At 36.3% G+C, this 26,732-nt stretch overlaps 1 protein-coding gene across 1 annotated transcript in view; it reads left to right on the forward strand.

Annotated features, from left to right (window-relative positions):
- The window catches only part of LOC111144271 (ADP ribosylation factor like GTPase 8B), a 50,037-nt gene that overhangs the window by 18,928 nt on the left and 4,377 nt on the right, over positions 1-26,732 (forward strand). The window contains exons 2-6 of the mRNA XM_022498502.1: positions 19,952-20,032; positions 21,309-21,382; positions 21,920-22,013; positions 24,936-25,003; positions 25,411-25,481. Of these exons, the coding sequence (XP_022354210.1) occupies positions 19,952-20,032; positions 21,309-21,382; positions 21,920-22,013; positions 24,936-25,003; positions 25,411-25,481 (388 nt within the window). The remainder of the gene's footprint in view (positions 1-19,951; positions 20,033-21,308; positions 21,383-21,919; positions 22,014-24,935; positions 25,004-25,410; positions 25,482-26,732) is intronic.

The following is a 26,732-nucleotide window of genomic DNA, read 5'->3' on the forward strand; positions in this document are numbered from 1 at the left end:
ATGATTACATAAAAAATTAAAAAAAAAAAAACAAAACCTCCCCCCCCGAAAAAGGGAATTTAAAATCACTAATTACATTTCTTTAATTGACAGAGGACTGTTCAGTTTTTTTCTTCCTGCTTAGTTTTGATAGGTTGTGACTTTCAAGAAATTGGTCCATTTCAGTGGGGCTGTTGAATTTATGTGCATAGAGTTTATATTATTTCCTACAATACTTTTAATATGTGCAGAGTTTAGTGATATCCCTTCCTTCATTATTGATACTGGTAATTTTTGTATCCCCTGTTTTTTTCTGTCCATTTATCAGTTTTAGTTGTCTTTTGAGAATCAGCTCTTGGTTCCATTGATTCACTTCTGTGGATTTCGTGTTCGATATTAATGATATTAATGATTACTACTCTTACTATTTGCTTCTGTTTGTTTTGGATTTATTTTGTTCTCCCCCACCCAGTTTTATTGATGTAAAATTGAAATATGGCACTGTGTAGTTTAAGGTATATCACATAATGACTTGACTTTCATATATTGTGAAATGATTATCACAATAAGTTTAGTCAATGTCTATCATCTACAGATTACCAAGAAAAATTCCTGATGGAACTCTTAAGATTTATTTTTTTAACAGCTTTCAAAATAGCATATAACAGTGTTAATTATAGTAATACTGTTGTATATATTTGCTCTTTTGTAATTCTTTTACGTTTTTGAGAATTTTCTTTTCTAAGGTACACATTTGAGTGTCTTAGTTTCCTTCTAAGCACTACTTTAGCCACCTCTCACAAATTTAATGTGTTTTTCATTTAGTCTAAAATAATACCTAATTTTTCTTAAGACTTCTTTTTTTGGCCCATAATTAATATATAACCAATTATTTGGTTATTTTCATAGTATGTATTATTTCTAGCTTAATTCCCTTATAGTCAGAAAACATATTTGTATGACTCAGATCTTTATAAATTTCTTAAGCTTCATTTTATGGTCAGGATATGGTTTATCTTGAATGAATGTTCCATGTTCACTTGAAGAAAATGTGTGTTCTCTTTTTGAATGAAGCGTTTTTAAAAATTTCTACAAATGTCAATTAGATCCACTTGATTGTTAGTGATGTTATTAAATTCTGTATGTTTGCTGGTTTTCTTGCTATTTTGTCAACATGAGAGGAATGCTGAGTCTGACTGTGGGTTTACTTCTCACTTCAACTTCATCAGTTTTAATTTTATGTATTTTGAAGCTGTTGTTAGGCCCATATACATTTAGAATGTTATATGCTCTTGGGAAATTGGTTCTGTCATTTTGTAGAGTACTTCTTTAGACTTGGAAAACTTTTTTGCTCTCAAGTCTAGTTTGTTTGATAGTATAGCTACTCCATCTTTCTTTCGGTTAGTTATTCTTGGCATCCTTTTAACTTTTAACCTTTCTCTGTCATTATACTTAAAGTAGGTGTCTTATAGATAGCATGTAGTTGGGTCTTTTTGTTAAAAAGTATTTCTGACAATCTTTTAATCGGTGTTTATATAGCATTTACTTTTGCTATAATTGACATGTTTGGATTTAGTTCTACCATTTATTTGTTTTCTGTTTGTGTCCTTTGTTTTTTATTCCTTTGTTTCTTCCTTTTTGCTTTCTTTTCTTTTTTTTTTAAATGTGAAAGCATTTTTTTTAAAAGATATTATTTATTTATTTGACAGACAGAGATCACAAGTAGGCAGAGAGGCAGGCAGAAAGAGAGGGAGGGAAGCAGGCTCCCCACTGAGCAGAGAGCCCGATGTGGGGCTCCATCCCAGGACCCTGGGATAATGACCGGAGCCAAAGGCAGAAGCTTTAACCCACTGAGCCACACAGGTGCCCCTTGCTTTCTTTTCAGTTGGACTGTTTTTCTTATTGCAGTTTTGACTATTCTCTTTGTATGGCTTCTTTAGTGGTTCTGAGGATTACAGTATACATACTTAGAATTAATATGTTATCACTTTATGTGGAGTGTAGAAACCTTACTACCATATAGGTCCCTTTACCTTCTTCCCTATGTGGTGCTATTGTCATATACCTACATACATTGAAAACAGTACCAGCTAAGATACAATTTTTGCCTTTAACCATCAAACATTTTAATTATTCAAGAGGGAGACAATAGTTACTTTACATTTACCCAAATGTTACCATTTTTATGGCTTTCCCTTAATTCCTGAAGTTCTAGGTTTCCCTATTAGTTTCCCTTATGCCTGCAGAACTTCTTTTAGCTTTCCTTTTAGAGTATATCTGCTAGTACAAATTATTTTAGTTTTCCTTCATTCAAGAATGTCTTTATCATCTTCATTCTTAAAGAATGTTTTGCTGGATATAGAATTCTAAGTTGATCGTCCTCCCTCCCTCCCCCCAGCACTTTTGTAAAGGCTTTTATTGTTTTTGATGAGAAATTCATAGTCATTCAAGTTGTTATTCTTATAGGTCTTATATTGTTTCTGGCTGCTTTCAAGATTTTTTTGTTTTTGTTTTTAGCAGTTTAATAATGATGTACCCAGGTGTGGATTTCTTTGAGCTTATACTGCTTGGGTTTATTTCTTTTCTTTTTTCTTTTTTTCTTTTTTTTTTAAAGATTTTCTTTATTTATTTGACAGAGAGAGAAATCACAAGTAGGCAAGAGGCAGGCAGAGAGAGAAGGGGAAGCAGGCTCGCCACTGAGCAGAGAGCCCGATGTGGGGCTCGATCCCAGGACCCTGGGATCACGACCTGAGCCAAAGGCAGAGGCTTTAACCCACTGAGCCACCCAGGCTCCCCTTGGGTTTATTTCTTGAATCTAAGTTTGTCTTTCACTAAATTTTGGACATTATGTTATTCTCTGTTTTTAAAGATTTTTTAATTTTTTTTATTTTTTTATTTGACAGAGAGAGATCACAAGTAGATGGAGAGGCAGGCAGAGAGAGAGAGAGAGAGAGAGGGAAGCAGGCTCCCTGCTGAGCAGAGAGCCCGATGCGGGACTTGATCCCAGGACTCTGAGATCATGACCTGAGCTGAAGGCAGTGGCTTACCCCACTGAGCCACCCAGGCGCCCCTATTCTCTGTTTTTAAATTGAAGTATAATTCTCATATAACAGTTTCAGGTGTACAATCTAATGTATGTATGATAGTTGCATAATGTATGACATTTGCATATATTATAAAATAATTACCACGATAAATCTAGTTAACAACATCTGTCACATGAGTACATAGTTAACAGAAAATTTCTTTTACTTGTAATGAGGTTTACTCCCTTAGCTTTCACTGATGAAATAAAGTATTATTAGTTATAGTCACCATGCAGCAAATTATATCCAATGGCTTATTTTAAAACTTGAAAATTTGTACCTTTTGACTCCCTTTACCCATTTCTCTTAACTACCCTCCCACCGAATCCCCTGCCTCTGGAACCACTAGTCTGTTTTCTGTATGAGCTTGGTGTTTTTGTTCTGTTTCGTTTTTAGATTTCACATGTGAAAGCATATGGTTGTCTTTCTCTGACTTATTTTACTTAGTGTAATGCTGTTGAGGTCCATTCATATTGTTACAAATGGCAAGATTTTATTATCTTTTAAAGATTTTATTTGTATATTTGTCTGAGAGAGCCAGCGCGATTTACACTTGGTTTTGCTTTACATTTCCCTGATGATTAGTGATGTTGAACTCCTTTTCATGTTTCTGATGGCCATCTGTATATCTTCTTTGGAAAAATATCTTTTCAGGTCTTTGGCCTTTTTAATAAAAAAGTAGATTGTTATTATATAAGTTCTTCATATTTTGGATACCAGCCCTTTATTGCATATATGATTTGCAAATATTTTCTTCCATTCAGTAAGTTGTCTTTTCATTTTGATGTTGGTTTCCTCTGCTGTGCAGAAGCTTTTTAGTTTCATGTACTCTCAATTTTTATTTTTGATTTTGTGTCAAGATTGAAAAAAAATTCTCAAGACCTGTATCAAGGAGCTTACCACCTGTATATTTTCTTCTAGGAGTTTTATGGTTATGGGTCTTAGTTCAAGTCTTTGAGTTAATTTTATATGTGATGTAAGATAGTGACAGTTTCCCCAACATCATTTATTGAAGAAACTGTCATTTCCCCATTGTACATTCTAGGGTCCTTTATCATAAATTAATTGACCACATATGCATGGGTTTATTTCTGGTTGCTCTTCTGTTTCATTGATTGGTGGGTCTTTTTTATGCCAATGTCATACTGGTTTGACTATAGTTTGTACTAGAATTTGAAGGCAGGGAGTGTAAAGCCTTTTTCCTCAAGATTGCTTTGACTTTTCCGGTATTTTGTGATTTCATTCTCTTTCTCTTATTCTGGGATTTCAATGACATGAATATTAGACCTTTTTAAATCTTTTTTTTTTTTTAAGCTTTATTTATTTATTTATTCATTTGACAGACAGATCACAAGTAGGCAGAGAGGCAGGCAGAGAGAGAGGGGAAAGCAGGCTCCCGGCCAAGCAGAGAGCCCGATGCGGGGCTCGATCCCAGGACCCTGGGATTGTGACCTGAGCCAGAGGCAGAAGTTTTAACCCACTGAGCTACCCAGACGCTCCATGGACCTTTTTAAATTGTCTTACAGATCCTTCAGGCTTGGCTCTTTATTTTTCCTATCTTTTTTTCCTCCCTTTTTTTCCGGTTGGATAATTCTTATTTATTTATCTTCAGGTTCATTGACTTTTTCCTCTGTCATCTCCATTCTTCTGTTGAGCCCATCTGATGAGGTTTGTTTTGTTATTGTATTTTTTAGATCTAAGATTTTCATTTGGTTCTATGTTATAGCTTTTGTTTACCTGCTGAAACTTCCTATTACATTCATTTCATCCTTGGAGCATGATGATGATAGTCTTTGTCTCATATTTCCAACATTGGGGTCATCTTGATGTTGGCATCTATTCAGTGACTTTTTCCTTTGGTAGTTGTTGAATTTTCTTGATTATTCATATGTTCAGTTACTTTGGACACTTTGAATATTACGAGCCTCTGAGTTTTGTTTACATCCTATGTTAAATGACTTGTTTTGTTTTAGTGTGCGTTTGACCCAGTTAGGTTCAGGACAAAAGATCCAGTCTGCCTTCTTCTGTGGGCTTTGTTTCTAATGTCATTCTGGTTTTCAGAACCTCAGTAGTACTGTTTGGATCATTCCTGGCTACATACTTTATAGGGCGTTAACCAGAAACCTGGCAAGTTATCTACTTCGTAGCTTAATTCTCAAGGCCTTTGATAAATTCTTTAGGATCAGATCCACATATCACAGTTTAGGGATGAGCCCAGGAATTCCCATACAACTTTGTGGGGTCTGTTTCTCTAGATGATTCCTTTGCAGATTTCCCCCTACTGTTGCTCACAGCCCTTTTCCCATTTTGCTGATCCTCTGTCTACAAACCTGGGGCTTTATTATCCCTCCTTTGCTGTGTCCTTCCCTCAACTGAATCAATCTCAGAGGCCTAGAGAATAGACAAAAAAATAATCAACAGAGATTCCTCTCTCTATCCATGGCCCTCCCACCCCCACCAAGCATTTTTGGACCAGGGTTGCTACGGTTAGAGAGGATCCTGCCTGCTCATAGGTGCCATAGATGCTCATAGCTTGCAGGCTTGGTTTTGCCTGGAGGCTGTGGCAGGAGAAAGGGGAAAAAACCCAGGGGACTTTTCCTACGCTCTTGTCTTTTCCTCCTGCCATTGTCCCCTTGCCCTTTCCCCCCAGTACACACACACACACACACTCCTCAGACTCAAAGGAGAAGGTGCTTCTTTTGGAGGCTTTTCTGTTCATGCTTGCTATATATTTCTGGCAATTGGGTTGCCTTTCATCCAGCCAGGGAGATTGGGAGGAAAGAAAACAACCAGGAAATAGCACCAGATTGCTTGTGCTTTGAGTTCTGATTTCCTTTTCTAATCTGCCTGCTTCACCTTACTTTTTAGAGCCCCAGCTGCTGCGTGCATGCTGTCCAGGGTTTTTTTTTTGTTGTTGTTGTTGTTTTTAATTGTTTTGGTTTTTTTTTTTAAGATTTTATTTTTTTATTTGAGAGAGAGCATGAGAAAGGGAGGGTCAGAGGGAGAAGCAGACTCCCTGCTGAGCAGAGCGCGGGATGCGGATGCGGGACTCAGTCCCAGGACTCCACGATCATGACCTGAGCCAAAGGCAGTCACCAATCAACTGAGGCACCCATGAGCCCTTGTCCAGGGTTTTTGGTTACATTCAGTGGATAGGGTAGAGTGTGCGTACCTAATCTTACTCAGAACCCTGTGCATTGGTTTTCAGCATTATATCACATTTAATGGACTCTCTGTAATGATGATGGTAGCAGATATTAAATGCTTTCCCTGTACCTGTTTCTAAAGAAGGCATTTTTGTAAATGCTGTATGTGTTTTAATTGATTTAATTTTTAAAATTGATAGAATTTTTAAACAGCTCTGTGAGATAGAAACTGTTATCTCCATTTTATATTTGGGAAAAGTGAGTTATTGCAGAATTAAGGAATGTGTGAGGGGGATGTACAGCTAAGCAAGTGGTAAGACGAGAGTTAAAACCTAGTATAACTGTCTCCAGAGTCTCTTCATAACAACCAGACTAACAGTACTTCTATTTCATTGTGTTTTGACATCCGTTATATGAGAAAATGAATGGGACCTCTTAAAATAACTCGACTGAACTGTACTGAAATGATTATTAGCCATTTAACTTCTGTAGGATGGGCTTTATTAATTACATTAAAATTTTAATTTTTCTTCTGATTCTGGCTTTAATAGATTTTGGTAAAGGGTTGGCCTGTTACTTTGTTTTAAAGAGTATGAAATTCAGTATACTGTTTGCAGGTTAAAATTTTGTTGCGTATGATGAAGCCTTTCCCTAAAGCAGTTTTTTTTTTAATGACTAAAGGACTTTTGTTACACATACAGCGTTGATTTATAGCATTTGGATAGTTCTAGGAATCCGCCTTTTAATTTAGTCATAGAAGCCTGTTTTGGGATTTGAAGGAAACTTTCTGTAATTTCTTTTTAAAAAAGCTAAACATGCCCACAGAGCAGGGCACATGAGTTCTCCTTCTCATTCTATTTCATAAATACCCAATTTTTCCCAGAAGGAGGTAAAGAAACTTCTAAATATAAAAAATCACTTTCTTTATGAAAAAGTATTTAAGAGAGAAAAGTAAAAAAAAAAAAAAAAAAAAAAAAAAAAGTAGTTGAAATGCCAAAGGACCAATCAGTAGAATAGTATTAGGGCCTGAAAATGTGACAGTATACTAATTTTTTCTGCTTTAGCTCATATGTGAAGATTAGTATTAGTTTTTTTATATGAAGACACAGATGTTTATTCAGCATTTATGGTGGACCCTTGATGCTTATGGGAAATACATCCAGGCATATTAGTGACTTGACAAGTTAGCAAAACTGTATTTGCTAAAGGTCTGTAGCACTGACTTCTTTTGGTCCATCTTCGCATTATTACTGCATTGTTATGATGTCTGTGTATCTTTGTGAAAATGCATTGTGATGTCTCTGAGTTGTGGTCTGTGTGTTTGATTAGGGATGTTCACTAGCAAATTGTTTTATAGACAAGCAAGTTGAGTTTTCCTTCAGCAGTTCTTTGGATATAGATTTAGTAAAACCATTATTAAAGTACTGTTAATGAAAAGGTATATTGAACATAGGAAATAGTCATTAGAGACCTTTTGAAATGAATTTTTTTCAGGAATAGAGGTTAGCAGAGATGAGAATTTTCAGACTCCTAATTGAAACTGTGGTTTTGAGAACATTTGAATCCTCAAGAGTTATCTTTGTGAAGGATATTGCCTCAAAGTAGCCCTATTGGCATTAGCAAGAAGTAAGGATTAATTAGTTGTTTAAAATGAGTTGAAATGGAATGACAGGCATTCAATTAGTAGTTAGAGAGTTCCCTTTGCCATTATGCTTTTAAAAAGTTCTTATTTGGAGAATTTTTCTCCGTTATATTTAGTTCTCAAACCCTAGTGTCAAAGAAAACATGTCTTCCGCTCAGTTTTATTGTTGCCACCCAAAAAGAGCTATTTTAAAATCCATGTTGCTACTGTTTGGGATGTTATATATATATCCTAACAATGTAAAAACCTACCAGTAAATAAGCTATTCACCTCCAGTCCTCCCAAGGCAAACTTGAATGCTTGCCAAATTACCATAAATTTAACAACATTAATAAAGGACAAAACAAAACAAACCAGATACTGGCAATTTTAACAGGAAAACCTGGAGACTTGCCTTTCTGGACCCTTAGATTCAGGTATTGTTCCTTGGTGGAGAAGTCTATCAAGAGCGCCTCTGTGGGTACAGAGGCAATGCTTGAGTGGTTTGTGAGGACCAGGACAGCAGTTAGGAATTAAATATTACATTTTATGGGTCTGTTTGCCTCAGAGATGAAAGGAATGCCCTTGTTATTAAAGGCCTGCTATTTGGCAGCAGAAACTATCTACAGTAGCTTTTGAGACTCAGGAAAGAAGAAAGGCAAAGAGAAGGGAGTAGTTGGCACTTGAGGAAATGGAGGAAGTGAAGTAGCTATATATACACCCTTAGGAGAAGCAGCTATAAGGAGAGAGGAGGTAGAACCTTTGCATTCTGAGCAAGTGTTGTTCAAAGTTGTATGTATCTATATGCATTCAAAAGTGGCATAGCTGGAACTGAAATTTCGATTTCCTTACTGATACTCAAGAAGCACAGCAGGTAGGTTATCTGCAGAAGCTGGCCTATTATCCCATGTAGATTTTAAATTATCTTTGGATGCTTAAATGTCACTACTTCACACAGGTCTTCCTGGATACCCAATCATCCCATATTATCTCCTTTGTTTTAAATGACATATGTTTATTGTGGGATATTTTTATATTTGTTTCCTAGTTTCTTTTCTATCTGTTGTTTGAACAAGTGAATGAATAAATAAATGAATGAGTAAAAGTGGAGGCAAAGTAGCTTTGTGCGTTTATGACCATAGAGGAAAGGGTGAACAGTATAGGTGTTTGTAAATCGGTATAATACACATTCATTGTTGATGGATGCTGGCGATGATTGGGTCATGTGTGAAACAGGCTTTTATAATTGCCTTGCCTACTGCAGAACCTCTAGGCCAGAGTTCATAAATGCCAAGCCGGAGAGCTGTAACCACTTTTCCCTCATCTGTGTAGATAACACAGATGGAAGAGCACATCTTCACTGAGCCCAGGTGGAAACCCCTGCCAGTTGATCTGAATTGCCAGAGCAGATGAAAAAGATTGGCATCCAGACCACTATCTACACAGGGGGCCTGTCTATGCAAGAGTCTAAGAATGCTGTTACTTCTTTAGGTAGTGTTTCTTGAAGAGTTAAAAGTTTTTTTGGAGTCAGTGTTGAAAGTCGCATCATTTTTTTGAAGGATAATCTTGAAATTTTAGGATTTTGTGGAAAGTTATTATTTACTTCAGAAAAATAATTTCTAAGGTTAGTTTTTTTAGAACAGTGGCCCATTTTGAGAATTTGGGCCATTTGAAGAAAAGAGGCCTTACTTGATTATGTCCCTGAGGAACCTGAAATTTAAAATTTTTAGGATGCTTCTTAATTCTCTGTGGTAAGTACTAAAGAGACTCTCTCTTCCCTGAGCAAACCAACCCACAGACAAGCCCACTGGAATTTTGAGAGAAGTTCTTTGCTTAATAAGATTGAATTGCCCAAACAATTTTTTAAAAGATTTATTTATTTATTTGTGTGTGAGAGAGAGAACGGGCAGGAGGAGTAGAGGGGAAGAGAGAGAAGCAGACTTCCTGTCAAGCAGGGAGCCCCATGTGGGATTCGATTTCAGGACCTGGAGATCATGACCTGAGCCGAAGGCAGTTGCCTAACTGAGCCAACAGATTTTTTAACGTGTGCTTTCAAACTGACTGTCTTTGGGAATGAGTTACGTCTGTAGTTGGAAGTAAGTCCAGATTTGCACATAAAACTGAGAACAGTTTTTTGTCTTTTGAGAAATTATTAAAGATATTGTCCAGAGTTCTAAAATTGGGAGAAAATGGAACATTATATTCCTAATTCTTGAAGTGCTACTATAGTGAATGATAATCTCTTCTAGCCCCTTAAAAAGAGATTGCCTCAGATATAATGTTTGTCTTCACAGTGGTAATTCTGAAGTGGTTAGAAAGAAAAGGAAAATATGTTTGGTTCTAAAAACTAAGAGAAGCCTAGATGTAGAACACAGTATCTTAATTCATTTCCCAGGTTGTAAATAAATATTGAAACATTGGAGTAGATTTTAAAATGCCAGTTTCAAAGCCCAGAGAATTTTATTTTATACAAAACTATGAAATATAAAACATGGATTTTTCTATTAGAAGACATCTGTAAATGAGTGTCCTTTTAGAATATTAAAGGATAGGGGCACCTGGGTGGCTCAGTGGGTTAAAGCCTCTGCCTTCGGCTCAGGTCATGATCCCAGGGTCCTGGGATCGAGCCCCGCATCGGGCTCTCTGCTCAGCAGGGAGCCTGCTTCCTCCTCTCTCTCTGCCTGCCTCTCTGCCTACTTGTGATCTCTGTCAAATAAATAAAATCTTTAAAAAAAAAAAAAAAGAAGGAAGCCTGTTTATAAAAAAATAAATAGAATATTAAAGGATAGAACAAGGTTACCAACGACTTGTTCCTGAACTTGTTGGAATTCCTGATGATTGAGTATATTCATGAGTTTTACTGTTGTAGTAAATAGGTAATAGTGGCATGGCTGATTTATCTTCTAATTCCAGTTGTCATTGCTGTAATGTAGGAGATGGTGATATTTGATTATCCCAATTTAAAAATTGGCATTTTAAAAATGTATTGTTTGAAAATAATTTCAGATTTACAAAAAAGTTGTAGGAATAAAAGCATTTCAAAGAACATTGTGTAACCTTTGTACTGAGATCAGACTATTAACATTTACTTCATTTGCTTTATGATTTGTGTATTCTGTGTGTCACTTTACATAGGTAAGCTATACGTACCATGGCCCTTTATTTCCAAATGTGTATTTTTCAAGATTGGGAATATTTTCTTACATGACTATTTTTGTTACCAACTTTATGACATTAAAAAATTATTTTATCTACTGCTGCTTAGTTGGCCCAGTAATGTTGTTCATAGCATATTTACCCACCAGGGTAGGATCCAGTCTATGGTCAGGATTTGCCTTTAGTTAGGTCTCTTGAGCCCTCTCTAGTCTGAAACATTTTCACAGCCTTCCTTTATTTTCTATAATACTGACATTTGTCAGAATTATTCCCTCTCCCATTTAATAGAATGTCTCTCACTTTGGCTTTGTCTGATGTTTCCTCAAGATTAGATTTAGTTTATGCATTCTCAGCTGAAATAGTACTATATGGGGGATATTGTTTCCTTTTCATGGTATTACTTTTGTAGGCACGTGATGTCCATTTGAGCTTCATCTGTTGATTTTGATCACTCAGTCAAGATGTTGTCTAATTTCTCAATTGTGTCATTACTAGTTTTTTTCCTCGAAGAGCAGTTTGTGGTGATATACTTTAAGCTTCCTCCTCATCAAGATTTCCCCAAAATCTACCTTTCATTTTAAATACTTCACCAGCAAAAAATAGGTTGTCATTGTTTTTTCTTACTAATGTAAATTGAAATAAAAGAGTAATATTATTACCAATAATTCCACTTATTAGTGAAATACATAATGATGCTATTAACTAGAAAAATTAGTATTGGTAATAATAATTTTATGTTAAAGGTTTTTGGAGAGAAAAATGACTAACTTGTATATTTATTGGCCATATATTTTCACTTAGCAAATGCGTGAATTTTGGCAGTCACACAGTTGAGTTGTAGTGTGTGTTGTTTAAAAAACAAGAGACTCGGGACGCCTGGGTGGCTCAGTTGGTTAAGCGGCTGCCTTCGGCTCAGGTCGTGATCCTGGCGTCCTGGGATCGAGTCCCACATCGGGCTCCTTGCTCAGCGGGGAGCTTGCTTTTCCCTCTGCCTCTGCCTACCACTCTGTCTGCCTGTGCTCATGCTCGCTCTCTCTCTCTCTCTAATAAATAAATAAAATCTTTAAAAAAAAATAAATAAAAGACAAGAGACTCGTCTGTTTAGCAGGTAAAAGTAGTCTCTTCTCGCCAAGAAAAGAAATTATATGAGGCATTTGTCATGCTCCTTACTGCATTCTGTCTTTCCAGAGTAGCTTGATAACCAGGTCTTCTGTTTGAGAATACTCTGAGATATTTGTCAAAGTTGGTATTTTTCCATTTGTCTTTTCAAGTATATTAGACTGGATTGGATTGCTGCTGTAGATGGACAGATGAAGCAAAGAGAAGCTTATTTCTTCATGGGGTAATACTTGATTTCTGCATATCTGTGCATTTAAAAGAGCAACTGTAAAATCTAACCTAATTAATTTAGAATCCCTGCTTTAAAGCACTGTAGTGTATGAATATTTTCACTGTATTCTCCCCAATTCTACATGTGAGTTAGCACTAAAGGAAAATTTTCTGGGACAGGTTTGCTTTAGCCTTTCATATACCAAGGAATTTTGGGAAGAGAGAGCCACATTATTCTACTGTTGTAGGCATTTATCTCTTGCTTAACTATATTTTAAATGAGAGGCCTGTGAATAATACATAAAACCCTAAATGGTAGAGCTGGAAGTGACTTTAGACATACTTCAATTCCTTCCTCTTCTCGATAAGGTAGCTTCATTCCAAAGGTAAAATGATTTGCATGTGGTTAGTAAGTGGCAAAACTGGTAGTAAGATTCTCAGACTGAAAGGATAGTCTTCTTTTTACCACCTGTTTTGCTTCAGATTTATTTTGCCCAACTAAACAAATTCTGGGAATATTGCCTTGAGACTTTGGTTTATAGGGTGTGTGTAGATGACTACAGTTCTTTCCATCGTCACAAAATCACTGAGTGCTAAGACCAATGTTTGGTGTTATTTAAGTGTTAAATTTGTTTAAGAGGATACACAATTAACTAGTATTTTTTCAAGTATCTGTTTGCTTCCTAAGTTGCTTGTCTCAGTGTAGCAGCATTTTGACAGCATACAAATAAATTCTGAGTTACCTAAAGAACAATTGCCAACTTAGTGGTTTAATCATTCAGCACAAGCTTTGAAAAGTGAAGATTAAGATTTGACACTAGGGAGAAGAAGTAGAAATACTTTCAGGTCTATAAAGTAGTTACGCCACAAAATCCATGCATCACAGTTAAATATTTATTAAACGTATTTCTGTACTCAAGATGTTTTTGGATTAAAAAGCCAAGGACTGGGGCGCCTGGGTGGCTCAGTGGGTTAAGCCTCTGCCTTCGGCTAAGGTCATGATCTCAGGGTCCTGGGATCAAGCCCCGCATCTGGCTCTCTGCTCAGTAGGGAGCCTGCTTCCCCCCATCTCTGCCTGCCTTTCTGCCTACTTATGATCTCTATCAAATAAATAAATAAAATTTTCACACACACACACACACACCCCCCAAGGACTTGATTACCTAATTTTCAGCCATTGCAGATGAGTACTAGCAACAATTAGAGAAAGTTACAGTTAGCTTCTGCCACCAGTAAGAAGTATCAGTAAAGGAGATGAAGGAATATCTAAGTTGAGGATCTGCAGGCCCCTACTTACTTTATCATGGGATGGCACTATAATTGATGTTTATAATCATTAAATTTTATTGCCAGAAGGGCCCTTAAGAATTATCTTTATTTTCTTGTTTTACAATTGATGAAGTAACTTGAAATACCAAGAACACATTGAATTATGTCCCATAAATTATGTGTGAGAAGTTAGCTAAGTATGTATTGCATTTTACTATTTTTAAATTTATTTTAATGGTTTTATTTATTTGAGAAAGAGAGAGCCACCCAGATGCCCTAAGTATGTAATGTATTTTAGAAAGCTTCCTGTGGAAGCTAGTTTAAAAGTTTTGGCATTTAAAAAGCTCAGCAACCATTTTGTAAAACACCGATTTCCTAATGATATCAAACAAATAAGGCATATCTCACATGGACCTCACTTCAGAAATAATTAAATTACTATAATAATACAATTACAGAGGAAATCTTTTTTTTTTAAAGATTTTATTTATTTATTTATTTATTTGTCAGAGAGAGGGAGAGAGAGAGAGAGAGCGCGCGCGCGCTCAAGCAGGCAAGAGAGGCAGGCAGAGGCAGAAAGAGAAGCAGGCTCCCTGTCGAGCAAGGAGCCCGATGCAGGACTGGATCCCAGGATCCTGGGATCATGACCTGAGCCGAAGGCAGTGGCTTAACTGCCTGAGCCACCCAGGTGTCCCTACAGTGGAAATCTTTAAGAAAAACAGAATCAGCCTCTATTGAGCTATGTGACTTTGGGAATTTATTTCCTGTTCTCTAAAGGATAGTAATAATCACCTCTTACAGCATATTAGTCTTTAAATTTGTGCTAGAGTACACAAAACGTAAAATTTAACATCTTAACTTTTTTAATTTTTAATTTTTATTTATTTATTTTTAAAGATTTCATTCATTTATTTGACAGAGAGATAGTGCAAGTAGGCAGAGTAGCAGGGAGAGGGAGAAGCAGCCTCCCCACCAAGCAGGGAGCTTAACACGGGACTCAGTACCAGGACCCTGGGATTACGACCAGAGCTGAAGGCAGATGTCCAACCAGCTGAGCCACCCAGTGCCCCAACTTTTTTTAATTAATTTTTATTTAAATTCAGTTAACATATATTGTAATATTGGTTTCAGGGTAGAGGTCAGTGATTGATCAGTCTTTTTTTTTTTTTTTTTTAAGATTTTATTTATTTATTTGACACACAGAGAGATCACAGGTAGGCAGAGAGGAAGGCAGAGAGAGAGGGAAGCAGGTTTCCTGCTGCGCAGAGAGCCCGATGCGGGGCTCAATCACAGGACCCTGAGATCATGACCTGAGCCAAAGGCAGAGGCTTAACCCACTGAGCCACCCTGGCGCCCCCATCAGTCTTATATAATACCCAGTGCTCAGACATCATGTGCCCTCCTTAATGTCCATCACCCAGTTATCCCATCCCCCACCCCTCTACCTTCCGGCAGTCGTTGGTTGGTTTCCTGTGCTTAAGAGTCTCTCATGGTTGTCTTCCTCTCTGATTTCAACTTGTTTTATTTTTTCCTCTCTTCCTCCATGATCCGCTGTTTTGTTTCTTAAATTCCACATATCAGCGAGATCATACAATAATTGTCTTTCTCTGATTGACTGACTACTTAGCATAACACCCTCCAGTTCCATCCACTTGGCTGCAAATGGCAAGATTTTTTTTGATGGCTGATTAGTATTCCACGTATTAACTGTTCTTAAGTGTACAATTAGTTCAGTAGTATTAAGTACATCACCACCATACATCCATAGAACTTTTTTTTTTTTTAAAGATTTTATTCATTCATCTAGAAAGAGAGCTAGCGAGCAGGAGGATGAACAGAGGGAGAGGGAGAGAATCTCAAGCAGACTCTACAGCAAGCATAGCGCAGAGCCGGACACAGTGCTGCATCCCACAAACCTGAGGTCATGACCTGAGCCAAAACCAAAAGTTGAAGGCTTAACTGACAGCTACCCAGGCGCCCCTAGAACTTGTAATCATTTCAAACAGATTCCATACCCACTAAGCAGTTATTCCCTATTTCCCCCTTAGCCCTAGCCTTTGGCAAACACCATTCTATTTCTGTCTTTATGAATTTAACGATTTTATTTTAGGTTTCTCATGTGAGTAGAATTATATAGTATTTGTCTTTTTGTATCTGGCTTATTTATATTATTAGAGTATAAGGTCTTCAAAAGGTTCATCTGTGTTTTAGCATAAGTAAGTTTTTTGTTTTTTTTTTAAGGCTGAATAGTATTACATTGCAGGAATAAACCACATCTTGTTTATCCATTCATCTGCCAGTTGCCTTTGGGTGTCTTCCACCTTTTGGCTGTTATGGATAAGGCTGCTGTGAACGTGATATACAGGTATCTCTTTGAGTCTTGTTTTCAGTGCTTTTGGGTTTATAATGGGATGTAGAATTGCTGGGTCATGTAGTAATTCTATTTTTAACCTTTTCAGGAACTTCTATACTGTTTTCCTTAGCAGCTGCACCATTTGACATTCCTGCAACAGTGCACCAGGGTTACAATTTCTCCATATCCTCACTATAACTTATTATTTTTGGCTTTTTTGTTTTGTTTTGTTTTTGATGATAGCCATCCTAATGGGTATGAGGGTAATATCTTTTGTAGTTTTGACTTTGTAGCATTTCCCTAATGATTAGTGATGTTGAGCATCTTTTCATGTTCTTATTAGCTATTTGTTTATTTCCTTTGGAGAAAAGTCTTTTCAAGTCCTTTGCCCATTTAAAAAAAGTTATTGTTAAGATTTTTTTTTAGAGCAGGGCACCTGGGTGGCTGAGTTGGTTAATCAGCTGCCTTCGGCTCAGGTCATGATCCCAGTGTCCTGGGATCGAACCTCACATTCGGCTCCCTGTTCATTGGGGAGCCTGCTTCTCTCTCTCTCTCTTTTTTTAAAAGAGCAGTTTTAGGTTCACAACATAATCAAGGAGGGGAAGGTACAAAGTTTACCAAATACCTCCTGACCACCCTACATTCACAGGTTCCTCCATTATCAGCATCCCACACCAGAGAGATACATTTGTTACAATCGATGCACGTAACATTGGCACATCATAATCACCCAAAGTCCATAGTTTACATTATTTTTTCCCTCTTTGTGTTGTACATTCTGTAGGTTTGGACAAATGTATAATGATATATATCCATCATTATGGTATCATACAGATTTTTTTTTTTCCTGCCTAAAATTCCTCTGTGCTCTGCCTGTTCCATTTCCTCTCCGCCCCTTCAAGTCTTCTTGACCACTGATTTTCTTAACTGTTTCCCTAGTTTTGCCTTTGTCAGACTATTGCTGGAGTCATGTTTTCAGTCATTTTGTTGGAATCACAGAGTATGTAGTCCTTTCAGATTGAGTCTTTCATTTAGATATATTTTTAAGATCCCTTCATGGATCTTTGTGGTTTGGTAGCTTCATTTCTTTCTGGTATTGAATAATATTCCATTTCCTTGATATGACAGTCTATGTATTTACTTACATTTTGGTTGCTTCCAAGTTTTAGCAGTTACGCATAAAGATGCTATAAGCATTAATGTGCAGTTTTTTGTGTGGACTTAAGTTTTCAACATCTTTGGATAAATATGAAGGAGCATGATTGCTGGATTGAATGGTAAGAGTATATTTGGTTTCGTAAGAAACCACCAAACTGTCTCTGATAGTGGCTATACCGTTTTGCATTCCCACCAGTAATGAGTGAGAATTGCTGTTGTTCCACATCCTTACCAGCATTTGGTATTATTGGTGTACCAGATTTTGGCTACTCTAATGTACCAGTGGTATCTCATTTTAATTTACATTTTCCTGATGACATATAATGTGCAGTATCTTTTCGTATGCTTATTTGCCATCTGTATCTTCTTGGGTGAAGTATCAGTTGAGGTCTGTGGCTCATTTTTAAATTAGGTTTATTTTTCATATTGTTGAGGTTTTACGAGTTCTTTGTATATTTTGGATAATAGTCCTTTATTGGATGTATATTTTTAGAAATATTTTTTCTTACTCTGTGCCTCTTTTCTAACTCTGTAACTCTTCTGAATCTTGTTCGTATAGCAGTTTTTAATTTAAGGAAGTCCACCTTATTGTTGCTTTCATGGATAGTGCCTTTGGTTGTTGCCTTTGCTTCCCTTTTAATCAGTTTATATTTTTCTTGTATCATTACTAGTTTTGATATATGTAGTTTTGATGTCATGACTAGATTTTCACATATAAATCATATTTGAAAGTTCTGAGAATGATAATGTTTAATATAAGTGAAAATAGTGATTGTGGTTAACATCTTTTTTCTGAAATCAGCCTGAATTCCACTGAATGCGGTGGGGTTGGGGAATGTAGAACTTTGGAGTTATTTAGAAGAAATTTAATTTGTAAAATTGGAATTCATTGTGCTCAGGACTTGTAGACAGTTTTAGAATCATGTGTGGCTAGCATAAGGTCACAGCAAACAATCAGCCAGTGTTAGGGCCTTGAAAATAGTCCTGTTTGTTTAACCATTCTTTTGTTGAGAGATTTCCTAATCCTGGGCTGTTTACCTAAAAAGCAAGAGTCAGGTCAACTGAGAAATTAATATTTGGTAAATAAAATTTATAAAGTCAGTATTAGCTGTGATTCATTAGATGTAGTTTGTAATTGTAGTCAAAATTAAGAATATGAGGGACATCTGGATGACTCAGCAGGTTGGGGATCTGGCTGAGGTTTCTGCTTAGGTCATGATCTCAGGGTGATGAGATTGAGCTCTGCACTGGATTCTGTGGTCAGTGTGGAGTCTTCTTGAGATTCTCTCCCTAGCCCCCCACTCCTCTCTCCCATACCTTCTACTTGTGTTCTCTTTCTCTCTCTCAAATAAATAAAATCTTTAAAAAAACAAGAAATGTGAAAGCTATTATGAGAATTATGATACTTTATAGTGAAGGATATAAAAGATTTGAATGTTTAAGTGAACAAACCATGTGCCTGGATGGAGAAACTTGATCCTGGTTAAATATCAAGAATCGATATAGGGCAATCCTCAGATTAATAGTTAATATACTTCTAGTCAATATTTTAACTGAAATATGAATTTCTAAAGTTTATTTGGAACGTGAGTGATGAACCAAGACAGTTTTGAAAGCATTCCAAATTTTTGATCTTCTATATAGAATCAAATTGTATAAGATGCAATAATTCATTTAATCCTAATTTAGGAATAAACAGACTAATGGAAAAGTATTGACTCAGATATAGAAGTATCTCTGTATGACATTTGGCATATCACTTCAAATTAGGAATGTGGATTTTTATTTTATTTTTTTTTATTTTATTTTTTTTAAAGATTTTATTTATTTATTTGTCAGAGAGAGAGAGAGTGAGCACAGGCAGACAGAGTGGCAGGCAGAGGCAGAGGGAGAAGCAGGCTCCCCACAGAACAAGGAGCCCGATGCGGGACTCGATCCCAGGATGCTGGGATCATGACCTGAGCCGAAGGCAGCTGCTTAACCAACTGAGCCACCCAGGCGTCCCAGGAATGTGGATTTTTAAATGAGGAGTGAGATGATTGAAAAAAGGAACTTTCTCCAGATGGATGGACATTTTAAATTTTAAAAGGGCATTTAAATACTATTAGAAAATATTTTAATCTTATGATAAGGTCATAAGCCAGAAAGAGAACAGAATTGATTACATAAAAGGAAAACCTATACAATGACAAAATATTTTATAAGCCTTGTTTAAAAGACAGACTTGGAAAAACTAGTTAGCAGTGAGTTGTAAATTGTCAAAATAATTTAAGTGCTAAAAATGGAGAACTTTGACGTTTTACTTCTGATTTCCTACTTTGTTAACACTTAGATATAGGTGGGAAATGAATAAATTTTCATTTGTAGTTGTAATATGTAATATTTCTTTTTTAAACTTAAGGAAATATGTAAGAAGTTATAATCTTGTTAAAAGTATCTTTTTTATTTAAAGGGAATATGCATTTGTATGAATGAAATAATGTATCTCTTCAAGAATTGTGGTTAAAAGGAATGTTTTCTTTCTTTCTTTTTTGTTTTTTTAAAGGAGAGTGGGTAGGAGCAAGGGGAGAGGGAGAGAGAGAATCTTTAAGCAGGCTCCAAGCCCACTGAAGAGGGCTTGATCTCACAACCCTGAAATCATCACCTCAGCTGAAATCAAGAGTTGGACACTTAACTGAATGAGCCACCCAGGCATATGTATAAAGAATGTTTTCTTAAGAGAGTTTGTTAACCACCACTAAAAAATCAGTTATATACTGAAATGGTTATAGAAGCATTGTTGATTCCTGAAGCTTATGCCATGTTATATGTCTTAATAAATGTTGATTAACTTCAGATGTTTTCTTTTGTTCAGTCAGGTCAGTTCAGTGAAGATATGATACCCACAGTGGGCTTTAACATGAGGAAAGTAACTAAAGGTAACGTCACAATAAAGGTACGTGACCTTCTTGCCATACTTGATTTAAATTGTCAGCATACACAGCTACAGATTTTTCTGTTCCTTTGTTTTTACATGCTTATTCGTACTTCTTAACTCATGAATGGGTACATTCCAAACAAATGTAAATCAGTTGTTTTTTTCTTTCATATCAGAATGTGTAAGTTGAAATGTTAAGTGCCATAAAAAAACTTAACATATGGCTTGGCAGAATTATATTTGGAATGTAGATGTTCCTAGGAAATAAAAATCCCATGTTTGAGATCCTGTATTTGGAATTACATTTGTATTGGTATTATATTATTTCATGGACAGTATTTTATATTGAAAGATAATTTATTATTTATAATATTGGTAATTTAATATTATATTTGTGGTACATATATGGTAACCCAGCTTTCTCTTTCTTTGCTACTAAGCGCTGAAATTAAAACTGTGAAATAAGAAAGCTAACTAGGTAAACATAATTTTGTTTTGAGAATGAGTTTGACAGGTTTAATTAAATCCTGGACTGTTGGATTGTTTACCAGGGGCTATATTTTAGTTTTTTTGGGTGTGTTCTATAGTTCATGGGAGTCTACGTGTAATTGTCTGAGCCCTTACAGTCCTTTCACCTAATTCCTTTGGCTCACAGAAGCTTCTTACTAAATTCTTTCTGGAGCTCATCTAATGAAGCTTCTCATTTTTAATGTATAGGTTTTTTTATGCATATTTCAGGTGTCTGTAACTAAAGTGGAAGCCTAAAGTGGAAGCCTCTTGAAGACAAATATCATGGCTTAAGACGTTTAGGTAGCCCAGTGTCCAGAATAGTACCTACAGAGTAGGCATAACTATGGAATTATTGTGGGTAGTAGCTTTCGTAAAGATACAGTAAATTTATAAATGATTAGGCATTAATGCATACCCAGTCAAACAATTAAATCTTAATAGATTGTGGATGATGCCTGGTTCGGTACATGCTGAAAGTGTTCTCTTAGAGATATATTTTCAATACAGAAATTTTATTGGTTAGCAAGCAAAGAAGGTATTCACAAAATTTTCTTTAGTAGAACTTATTAGATCCCGTGTAAACATATGAAATATGAACTTCAAATTTAGAGGTGGACCCAAGAGCTTCTAGATTAAGAACTTGTTTCAGCTTAAGTTTTTCAGGAGTAATTTGGCTCTGACATTGTGGAAATGGGCGTATCTGTCTGATTTTATTCTCCTGCTACTTTTTCTTTCAAAGTATTACTTAAAATATCTTTATTAAAAATTCTCTCTTGATTTAAAGATTTGGGACATAGGAGGACAACCCCGATTCCGAAGCATGTGGGAACGGTACTGCAGAGGAGTCAATGCCATTGTGTAAGCGCTTCTTAAAAAGGTCAATTTAGGTTTCCGAGAAAAAACTTGTTTTTAATACTTGCAAAGACTCAATTTTTATTTCATGCAGTAATAGTCTTTATTAGTGTAATCCCATTAATACGAAACTTTAACAAATTTAATCATAAATGAGAGTTGTAGGTTTTTTTTTTTGTTTATGCTGCTAAGAGCTAAGGGTTATAAATGCCTTACTGTCATATATTAGCATCTAAATATAGTCTGTTTAAAAGTATTTTTGAGTACTGAGCTTTTCTTTATCTGGGTCTTTATTAGTAACAGTGTCAGTGATGTAAATCTTTTTTTAAAGTAAGTTTGTTTATTTATTTATTTAAGTAATCTCTACACCCTATATGGGGCCCAAACTTACAATCCCAAGATCAAAAGTCGCATGCTATTCTGACTGAGCCAGCCAGGTGCCCCTTAGTAGTGTAAATTTGAAAATTAAAAATCTTCATCCCCAATTGTGACCATCAAGAGAATTTGGAGACTAGAGATACTGAAGTCGCTTTTTCTTTTAAGTTATATGATAGATGCTGCTGATCGTGAAAAGATAGAAGCCTCTCGAAATGAACTACATAATCTTCTAGATAAGCCACAGTTACAGGGAATTCCAGTAAGTATGGAGTTTTTGTTATTTTATATGATTATAAGAGTTATTTTTAAAATTATGATTTATTATGTTAAATGTCTTAAGATCTTAAAAGACTTTTTAACTAAATATTAGCCATATACTGGGTACTGTGCTTTTTATTAATTTCTTAACCAGCTAGTTATTAAACTATATACAATAGGAGCAGTGCTCAGTCCTGGGGATACAGTGATGAACAGAAATGAACAGAAGCATGCTTCCTGTCATCATGGAGCTTATGGTTTAGTAGGAAAGGTAGATGCCATGAAATCACTTGAATAATACAGCTCTGATAAGTGCTATGAGGGAGAGGTACCAGGGGCCATGAGAGTTATAAATTGGAGGGGATATTTGATCTAGATTGGGGGAAGAAAGAAGGATTCTCTGAGGAAGTGATGCTTGAGCTGAATGGTGAGGATATGTAGACATGTGAGGAAAAGAGAGTTGTAGCCAAAGGCTTTTAGTAGGAGGAAGCAAGGCATTGAGAAGAGGCCAGTCTCCCTAGAGCAAAAGCAGAGTGAGAGGGTGGGGAGAGTGTGGTGAGCCATGTGGCAGCTAGGGTACTAAAGGGAGGCTGGGCTGGACTATGTGGGAAACTGTTGCTAGTTTTAAAGCTTTTTTCTGAAGTGTTTCTTTTTTCTTTCCTTTTTTTTTTTTTTTTTTAAAGATTTAATTTATTAGAGAGCATGTGTGGGTGGGGGGAGGGGGAGGAGCAGGGGGAAAGGAGAAGTAGACTGCCCTGAGTACAGAGCTGGTGGGAGGGTGTCCGACCCCATGACCCTGAGCCAAAAATCAGGAATCAGATGCTCAACTGCTCGACCGACCGGCCGACCGAGCCACCCAGGCATTCACTGTTGTAGTATTTTAAATGTCAGATTTATTACTTAAGTCATTGTGATTTCATTTTAAGAATGGGTTGAAGTGGCAAGGGGGACTATAAGGAGGGCAGTTTTGGGAAGCTGTTGAAGTTGTCTTGGCAAATTACAGTACCATGGGTTAGGGTGGTAATAGACAAGATGATGAGAAGGATACAGATTTTAGGGATATTAAGGAATGCTGTCTACCCGACTTCGTAATGGATTGGAAGAGGAGATAGAATAATTCCTAGTTGTTTCTGGTTCATGAAGTTAGATGGAAGGTGGTGCCATTTGTTGAGCTGAAGAATGTTGGCAAAGGACCATGTGCTTTAGCCTCATTACAAGTTCATGAATGTCAAATACTTGAGGTGCATTATCTCAGATAATCCTAACAACATAATGAAGTTTGTGGTTATCCCACCTTTAGAACAGTTGTTCTTCAGGGTTACATGGCAACATTACCTGTTATGCAACCAGGTTTCGAATCCATGTCTATCTGACTTTAAAGCCTATTCTTTTTCCTCCTGTGTTAAAACTTAGTTCTCTATACCTACCAGAAGTAAAAATCAGTCTTCCCTAAAGGTAATCATAAACCTTCTTAGTTGCAAGCAGTAAAAAGCTGACTTACGTGGAAAGGAATTCATTGAAAGGATATTGGGTAGCTCACAGAGTCTCTGAGAAGGCTACACATAAGCAGGTTCAGGAAATAAGCTGGAACAAGGAAGCTAACCAGCTGCCAGAATCACATCCCAACTCACACCACAGAGTAAGTCTGTTGACCACATGCAGTTTCTGAACACTAGACACAATTGTTCTGATTGGAAAGTCATTTAGCTGTTTCCCTTTCCCTATCAGAATGGTTCTCTATCCCGCTTTCTTGCATCACTGCCTCTGCATGGAAAGGTTTGGTTCATCCTAGATTATGCGTCCATGCTCTAGCAGAGAGGAAAGCTGGGGGAAAAAATTATCCATAGAAGCAAGTAGCTTTATCAGGAGGCAGGTTCATAAGGTAGGAGGAGAGTTCTTAAATGTAGTAAGAGGGCCAAAATGCCAGGTAACCCCGAAACTGACAGCTGATCACAAATGGCCATGATATTATTTTTAGAAATTCAGTCAGGTCTAGCCTAAATAAGAGTATGGAGAGGGGTTGGGAAAGTTGGGGAAGGGGAGACAGGCTGTGGTTTAACATTGTCCTATGAGCTCCCAGTTTCCCCGACTCTCTCTGCCTTTGTTCTTGTCTCTTTGTCCTTTGTGCAGAGTAAGTATCTTGGTCCTATAAGTAGAAATGGTCAAAGTGTTTGGAGTACGGTGGGGATGGGGTGTATTAAGTGAAAGAAATAGTTATGGTAAGGTAGACATAGCATGTATATTGTTGAGATGGGTCAAAGATTACATGTTCTTAGAGAACGCTGATTTAGACTATGGATATTCTCAAATTTGTTATATGTACTGAAATTCTTTGCCTTCTCTAAGACAGAAAGGACTTATCTGAGACAGAGTGGTGGTTGGGAAGCCTCTCTGCTTTCCTTTCTTTTCAAAGCACATCTAGCAACCAGATGATACCATTTATTCCTAGAGCTTATGACTGCTATATTTATCCTAATTTCCAGACTTAACCATTGTCTTAGAATATTGATACATAATATTCTGTAGGATGGATCAGGAATTTTGAGGATATTTATGTGTTTGTATGATTGATGGCTAACAAAAATGGTTAAAAAATTGTTCCCCCGTTCTTGGTTGTGTTAAGATCATATTCACATTATGGTAGAGATTTATGTAGAAATTGCAGAATTCATACCATAGAATTGTAACATTTTAGTAGAAGTTGGCAGCCATGTATTGAATTAGGGGCATTGATGCAGTAGAAGTTGAAATGAATGCTAATTTGAATGACTAAGTAAATGAGATAGGCCACCAGTTAAACAAATATGCCTCAATATTATGGCATGTGGTAGCGTTCCAATTTTAATGTCTACAGATAGACTATCATATGTTTCTGTGACCTTTTCTTACATAAAGTTTATTGTTAATATCTTTTCTTTTAAAGGTGCTAGTACTTGGAAACAAGAGAGATCTTCCTAATGCCTTGGATGAGAAACAGCTAATTGAAAAAATGTATGTTTTAAGAATGAATGATAGTGTTTAAAAAAAAAATGGGTTCTAAATTACACTGTTTTGCCTACTACTTTGTTTAGCATCATTATATTATTAGTATTTTTTAAAGATTTTACTTTTAAGTAATCTCTACATACAACATGGAGCTTGAACTTAAAACCCTGAGATCAAGAGTCATTCATATGCTCTTCTGAGTCAGCCAGGCCCTCCTGTTATTTAGTAGTTATTATAGCCATGTTTTTAGGCAAACATGGTAAATTTGGCCTACCAGACGAGTGAATTTCTAAAATTTTCATAGTAGTAAAATAATTTCTTCAGTATAAAAAGATAAGAAAATTGAACAAAGAATGACAGGTATGATAGTTATTTTAAGTACAGACTTATTGTCTTAATTCTGCTTCTTATAGGAACCTGTCTGCTATTCAGGATAGAGAAATTTGCTGCTATTCAATTTCTTGCAAAGAAAAGGATAATATAGGTAAGAAATGACTGTGGAAGAAATGGATATCACGGGAAGGGATGTCTTAATGCTCCTTACTCTTTATTATTCCCAGTTCTGTTTAAGTGACTTCTTTTATAGAGGACTATTGTTTTTACCTAAGGAAAAGCAATAGACATTCTATCTTTTGACAGCAGATACAACATCCTGAATGTGCTCTATGCTATTTAAAGAAGTAAATGAAATAGACTTGATGTTAAACATTATGTGTTATCAATTTATTGTATTAATTTTGGCAGAGCTAGTATCCAGCTATGCTTTGTAACAAAATGTTTTTGAAATAAGACTATAAAAATTGGTCCATAGGCACTAAAACAATTGTTCATTTATTGAACCAGTATATTACTGTAATGTTAGTACTCAGTTGGAAATATAAGCCAAAAGTACTCTTTATGTATTTAATGTCTGTATTAATTTCCTAGAACTATCATAGCAAAGTACCACAAACTGGGTGCTTTAAAACAGCAGAAATTTATTTTCTCAAGTTCAGGTGGTTAGGTGTCCAAAATCAAGGTGTCATCAGGGCCATGAAGGCTGTTGGGGAATGTCCTTCCTTGCCTTTTCTTAGCTTGTGGTTGCCAGCTGCCTTTGACATTCTTTGACATATCGATGCGTCCCTCCATTTTCTGCCTCTGGCTTCATATAGCCTTCTTCTCTGTGCATGTCTGTGTGTGTATTTCCTCTTCTTATAAAGATAGATACCATTGGATTAAGGCCTGCCTTCATTCAGTATGATCTCATGTATCTGTAAAGACAATTTTTGAATAAATTCTGAGGTTCTAGGTAAGTGTGAATTTTTAGGGGAACAGTATTCAATCCAATACAGGATCCTTAAAGAATTTAAGTATCTGGTTGAACTTAGTTTCTTAACTGATTTATGAGAGGTTATTTAATAGAAGTGGATTGGAATGGGTAAGAAGGATGAAAAGGTAAAAAGGAAAGATGAAACATTTGACAAGATGAATGGCTATTCAACCTGTTAGCTGTTTGAGTGAAAAGACCTATAACGGTGCAATAGAATATCCTCACAGGTAAAGTGTACCTTCATGACAAAAAGCTACTAAGGCTAAGTCACACAGTTCTTGTCTGTCATGACAGGTTCAACCAAAGTGTGAGAGGAGAGTTTAATGCATGTACCTTGAAGCAGTTGGGTAGGAGCCTAGAGATTTTCATGGCACCTTTACCTCTCCCAGTTTGGTGGTCACTGGTGAAAAAAATTGCTTTGTGGGC

The sequence above is a fragment of the Enhydra lutris genome, unplaced genomic scaffold (assembly GCF_002288905.1).
Source record: "Enhydra lutris kenyoni isolate GAN:26980312 unplaced genomic scaffold, ASM228890v2 scaffoldscaffold10, whole genome shotgun sequence".
In the NCBI taxonomy this organism is placed as follows: domain Eukaryota; kingdom Metazoa; phylum Chordata; class Mammalia; order Carnivora; family Mustelidae; genus Enhydra; species Enhydra lutris.